The 5,679-nt window shown below is 40.7% G+C and overlaps 1 protein-coding gene across 1 annotated transcript; it reads right to left on the bottom strand.

Annotated features, from left to right (window-relative positions):
• Positions 1-427: 427 nt before the first annotated feature.
• Positions 428-5,336, bottom strand: LOC137341991 (immunoglobulin lambda-1 light chain-like). The gene is made up of 3 exons (XM_068005562.1): positions 5,227-5,336; positions 4,745-5,092; positions 428-945 (listed from the first exon to the last, which is right to left on the bottom strand). Exons 1-3 carry the CDS (start codon positions 5,318-5,320, stop codon positions 623-625), a joined length of 765 nt encoding a protein of 254 aa, XP_067861663.1. The 5' UTR covers positions 5,321-5,336; the 3' UTR covers positions 428-622.
• Positions 5,337-5,679: the final 343 nt, after the last annotated feature.

Consider the following 5,679-nt stretch of genomic DNA (forward strand, 5'->3'; position numbering starts at 1 on the left):
GGAATCGGGTCGTTTTGAAAAAATCTTGCAATGCCAGACACTCTACCGCGCTAGGTCCGGTGTATCCAAAAGGAAGGGGGTCACAGAGTTCGCCCTGAATTTGTGTAACCAGATGTTTTAGAAGAATTTACATGTCGGACTTTGAATTGTTGTCATAAACAAGGACACATGGTTCAGCTCCTTCTCCACGGGGACAAAATTCAGATAGGTCGATTTTTAAAAGTACATTGTAAGATTCTTCTCACGAAAAGTCAAACTATAATTATCCATTGTGTCTGTAATCTCACTATTCCAACTGATTTCATTGACTTTACATACAATGTGCAGAATGTCACTAAGAATAAAACCCCATCATTCAGTCCAATTTAGAAAGCTACAATGGATTGGTACAGAGATATCGGACAGAAAAGAATAACAGCAGCTGGGATAATGGAAGAATCATTTTATTACACTGCGGTATTTGTAACGTTACAGCCAGCGTGTTCCAGCGGACAAATTGCACATCTGCTGTTGTGATTTCAAATGGTCCACTTAAAATCAAACATTTAGTATCTGAAATCGGAATTTAATTTGAAAGAAACTTTACTAATGACAAAATAAATCAATACATAAGATTCTTGAATCAGATACAGCTGGATCTCGCAATACTTGTTTGAAGCGGGTTTGCCTGAGTCTCGTGTTTAACCACACAGGAGTAAAGCTCGTGTGAGTTCCAGTCTGAGGCTGCCAGAGTCAGATAACTGCTCGCACTGAACGTGTTGTCCGTCTCCTGCTGGACCCGACTGGTCTCAACATCATTCCCTCTGACACTGCCATCTACAGTCCACTCAATCTCCACAGCACCCGGGTTGAAACCGCTCACCAAACACACCAGGGTCGCCTTGTTCTTTTTCGTTATTTGATCCGATGAAGGCGGGAGGACGGATACCGAGGGGGCCCGCGGATCTGAAAAATAAAAATAAATGAAAGAAGATCCAATCTTAATTGACATAAAAAGTCGTAATCAATGTTTTAATTTCTTCAAATCGTTTAAAATTCGGATATACTCTACAAAGGTATGAGGAATGTAACACAACGGAACCTCATTAGTATCAATTGTACAATGACAGGAGCCCGCAGTTATAGAAAATATAGAACCTGAGAACATTTTCCGATTTTTCGTACATGGAAAGGAAAAAATAAAAATTATTTAAATGAAATACAATCTAATCTCATTGAATACACTATAATATGAATTTAATAGCACTCCTCAAAGACAAATTTCTTTCAATTTTTGTGCCATTTCCTTTTCCCATTAAAGTTTAACACGTCACTAAGAATATTTCCACATTTCATAGAATCATAGATTCTTACAGCACAGAAGGAGGCCACTCGGCCCATTGTGCCTGTGACGCCTCTTTTAAAGATCCATCCAATTAATCCCACTCCCTTGCTCTGTTCCCAAAGCACTGCAATTGTTTCCTTTTCAAGTATATATCCAATTCCCTTTTGAATGATGCTGTTGAATCTGCTTCCATCACCCTTTCAGGTAGTTCATTTCAGATCATACCAGCTGGCGGTGTAAAAAAATCCTCCTCACCTTCCTTGGTTCTTTTGTCAATTATCTTCAATCTGTGTCCTTTGGTTATCGACCTGCTTGCCAGTGGAAACATTTTCTACCTATCTATTCTATCAAAACTCTTCAAATTTTGAACACCTCTGTTATATCCCCCCTTAACCTTCTCTGCTCTAAGGAAAACAATCCCAGTTTCTCGACATAACTGAAATCCCTCATCCCTTGTACCATTCCAGTAAATCTCTGCGCCCTCTCCAAGGACTTGAAATCACATTTGTGAAAGAAAGGGGTTAGAAAATAATAAAAACATAAAAATAACACTGGGACACATTATTGCATTCAAACGTCGGATGCAATCTGTCACAGACATTGCTGATGATTTAAATGAAACGTAAAAAGCAATAAATCAGAAATTGGGGTAAATATTGGAACCAATGTTGACTAGGAAGATACTGTAATAATCAGCTCAAAACGCTCGATTCTAATCGATTGAATGTTAATCTCGATTATTTGCTTCTGTCTCCAGTTTGCACTACTTTTGACGGAAGTGGTACATTTTCGACTAATATTTAGATTTCTGTACAATCACTGCCACGGCCGCTCTGCTCGGCTCATCGTTTCCACGAGGTTTCCCGCCCCTGTCCGATGGTGACTATCTTGTGTAAAACTTTAAAAGACTGTCGGGATAATTAGACCACAATCGAAATACGCAGTTTGGAGACATCTCTGGGGTCAGAGTGTCACAAGAGATACTTTTTCACTGAAGAGAAATAGTTTCCAACAAGTAAGGTATGTTACTGGTAAAAATTATATCTATATTATACAATAATATCCCAACAATAACCTCAACGTGAAAGTAATAATGCCCAAAATGTCCCTGCCAGTAGTTATCCCTCAACCAACACCACTAAAGCAGATGATCTAGTCATTATCAGACTGCTTCATGTGGGATCTTGCTGTGCGCAAATTGGCTGCCGCCAATTGCTAACATTGCAACAGTGACTATACTTCAAAAGTACTTCCTTGGCTGTGAAGCGCTTTGAGACGTCCTGAGGCCGTGGTAGGCGCTATTTCAATGCATATTTGTTCTTTCTTTTCTTTTTCATTATTAAATCGAAGTATCCCAATGATAGTAACAATGAAATATAACCCAGTGTAAGAATGTTGAAGACGGAATGTCACAATCTCCTCTCTCTTTAAATGACAGTTCGCACCGACTACGAGTTACAAGCTCCAGCTGCCAATGACAAACCTCGGTAAAATGGTTTATGTAATGAAAGGCACGGAAGAAAAGGTTGAAACAATATTATTTTTTTCAATCATAGAATTAGAGGCTGGGCCGCTACAAATGGTTCTGGGATTGGGGTGTCGTGTCAGCTGTAGCGGCGCGTGGGTCAGTTTAACAATCTCTTGCTATTCTGAGTCTTTCGACTTGCAACCGACAACTTCGCCCTCCTTTCTTTGGAGACTGAAATTGTGAGTAGTCCAAACAAGAGCCACCAACCCCCATTATTACAGTAAAATCTCCCTGCAGCACTCGGAGTTTGGCTGAAGTTTCTGATACTGAAATGTCTGGAGTCCCATAGGATTATTGAGCAGGTTTTCCTGTCACTTTAAATTATTGTCTAAACGCCTAGAGTTTGACAGTGAAATCCCTTTACACTGGTTTGGACTGGAATTTGTAGCAGAGATAAATTCTTAATCGTACAGCTGATATTATAATCGAAGATTTTTGCTCTGTTTTATCTTATGTTAGCCCATTTCATCATGATGTAGACAAATAACCACGTTAAAATAGCGACAGAGTATCCGCATTTTCTGTAATATTACTCCTCTCACTTACGCAAATCACAGAACCCGCAGCAAAGCGCAACGGAGTGAATACAAAAGTAGGTATAAAAATCTGAAAACCTATTCCGAGACTTTATTCACACAAAATTGATCTGATAGGAAGATAATGAGCCGGTGGCTTGTTAAAAATTAGACATCCGGCTAATCATTGATGATAATTACTGTGTGAAGAAAACCGACCAGTGTTAATGATTATTTCTCGCTGACTCAGCGCAACAGTATGATTACTGCAGTCATCGGGGATTAATACGAAATGAAGGACTGAGAATCTTGTACTGAATGGTTTTCGCTGAGTTGGGAGACGAGTGGAGGAGAGTTAGAGGAAGTCGCCACATTATCCGCCAGCAGAATCAATCCGAAAATGATTAAATCGCGGCAATGTTTGAATGGGATTGTAAATTATTTCGTGTGAAACTTTTGAATTAGCTTTTCGCCTTTTACCAACAACTGATTCCAGCGGGGCCATCAGGGCCATGTGTGAACCAGTCTGAAAGGATATGTGGGACAGATAGCATCACAGAATTGTACAGCTCAGAATGAGGCGGATCGCGCCCGCGCCAGCTCTTTGAAAGACATGTCCACTTAGTCCATTTCCCAGACAGCTTTTGCCCTTTTTCAAATGGCCTTCCCTTTGAATCGCTACCATGGATTCTGCTCGCACCACTCTTACAGGCAGGACACTGAACGTCTGAACAGTCCCGACGTTAAAGAAAATATCCTAATCTTCCCCTTCGTTCTTTTAGTAATGTAACTAAGTTTATGTCCTCCGGTTACCGACTGGCCGATCAGTAAAAATATTTTTTTTTTATTTGCTGTAAGAAAATGATTCATAATTCCGAACATTTTCTGCAGAATACACCGTAAGCTTATAATAAAAATAGCTTCTCTCGTCTCCTCTCATAACTACAACTTGACAGTACGGATATCATCTTAATAAATGACTCCTGTACCCTTTCCAAGGCCTTCACACCCTCCCTAAAGTCGAGAGTCTTTTGTACCTGGCTATCTCTTCAATATCACTGGACGTTGATTCACACGCTCTATATCAATATATTTTAAGGGTAATAATTTTGATTTAAACGAACTCAATCGACCAAACAAATTATTTTAATATATGATTTTTGGTATTTCTTCCGTAATGTTGCCAATGTTAGGGGACAGTTTGGTGAGCGCTTTGGATACGGAATAGAGAAATAGTGATTGTCGCTGTAATCACCACGAGAGAGTCGGACACAGATATGTTTTGAACCAGGGAACTTCGACTAAAAAAATTAAACCAAAAATCGAAAACTGGTAGCTGACAAATCCCAAGTTGCACATTACGAATACTTTACTTACTGCCCAGATTCAGCTTGGTTCCTCTCCCGAAAATGAATGCAACGCTACTGCTAAGCCTGACAGCACAGTAATAATCGGCGGCGTCCTCGGATTGCACGTTGGTGATGGTTAAATGCATCTTGTTGGTCGACGAGTCCACAGATCCGGTGAATCGATCTGGAATCCCCGGCCCTCTGGTGGAGCTCTGATACCAAACAAACACAGGGGCACTGCCGGGTTTCTGCCAGTACCAGCTCGTGTAGTAGCTGCTGATGCTGCCTCCGGACAGGGTACAGGTGATCTTGACGGTTTTGCCCGGGGTGGTTGAGATGGACGTTTCCTGATTCAGGACAGCATCCGCGTTTGTACCTGGTGAAATAAGAAGTGATTGATCAGTCACACTGTGAAATTCTGAATATTCTGATCTGTTCAACACAAAAAAACAATAAAAAATCAGGGCAATGTAAGATACAGCGATATTGAAGGTTAAGTTCTATACTTACTGTGGAGAAAGAGCATCAGTGTTACGAGAAGTCGAACCCATTTAGTCATTATGAAGGTTTTGGTGATGGTCAGAAGCATAATGTTTCCTGACATGAACGTGGCTCTGGGCTCTTTCTAAACCTCCTTAAGAAGTTTCAAACATTGCAACGTCACTGTGTATTAATTATTCATGCAAATCTCCCTCCACGTAACACGGCGCTGTTGGATCCCAGGTACTCCGCTGACTACTATTTGCATAATGCTCATAGAACACAACATGGGGATGTTTGAATACAGCAAAAGAAAAGCTGCGGTGAAATAGGGGGGAGCGATTCGGTGACTCCAGGCTTGGGTTTTAGAAGCCTGAAGTTTGCAATAGAGAGAAAAGGCTGTGGGCGGCAAGATGTTGAATAGCTTTGGGGTCCTCAGAAAGAATGAATTAGAGGAGAGCGTGAGAAGAGTTTGGATTTGAA

The sequence above is a fragment of the Heptranchias perlo genome, chromosome 25 (assembly GCF_035084215.1).
Source record: "Heptranchias perlo isolate sHepPer1 chromosome 25, sHepPer1.hap1, whole genome shotgun sequence".
NCBI classification, from domain to species: Eukaryota; Metazoa; Chordata; class Chondrichthyes; order Hexanchiformes; family Hexanchidae; genus Heptranchias; species Heptranchias perlo.

What these genes read in the sequence shown, in the direction of transcription:
- LOC137341991 (XM_068005562.1), bottom strand. Translation starts at nt 5,320, where the DNA reads ATGTCAGGAAACATTATGCTTCTGACCATCACCAAAACCTTCATAATG. An exon ending in ACTGATGCTCTTTCTCCACA is followed by an intron (nt 5,093 to 5,226) that starts GTAAGTATAGAA and finishes TTATTTCACCAG; the next exon opens with GTACAAACGCGGATGCTGTC. An exon ending in AACCAAGCTGAATCTGGGCA is followed by an intron (nt 946 to 4,744) that starts GTAAGTAAAGTA and finishes TTTATTTTTCAG; the next exon opens with ATCCGCGGGCCCCCTCGGTA.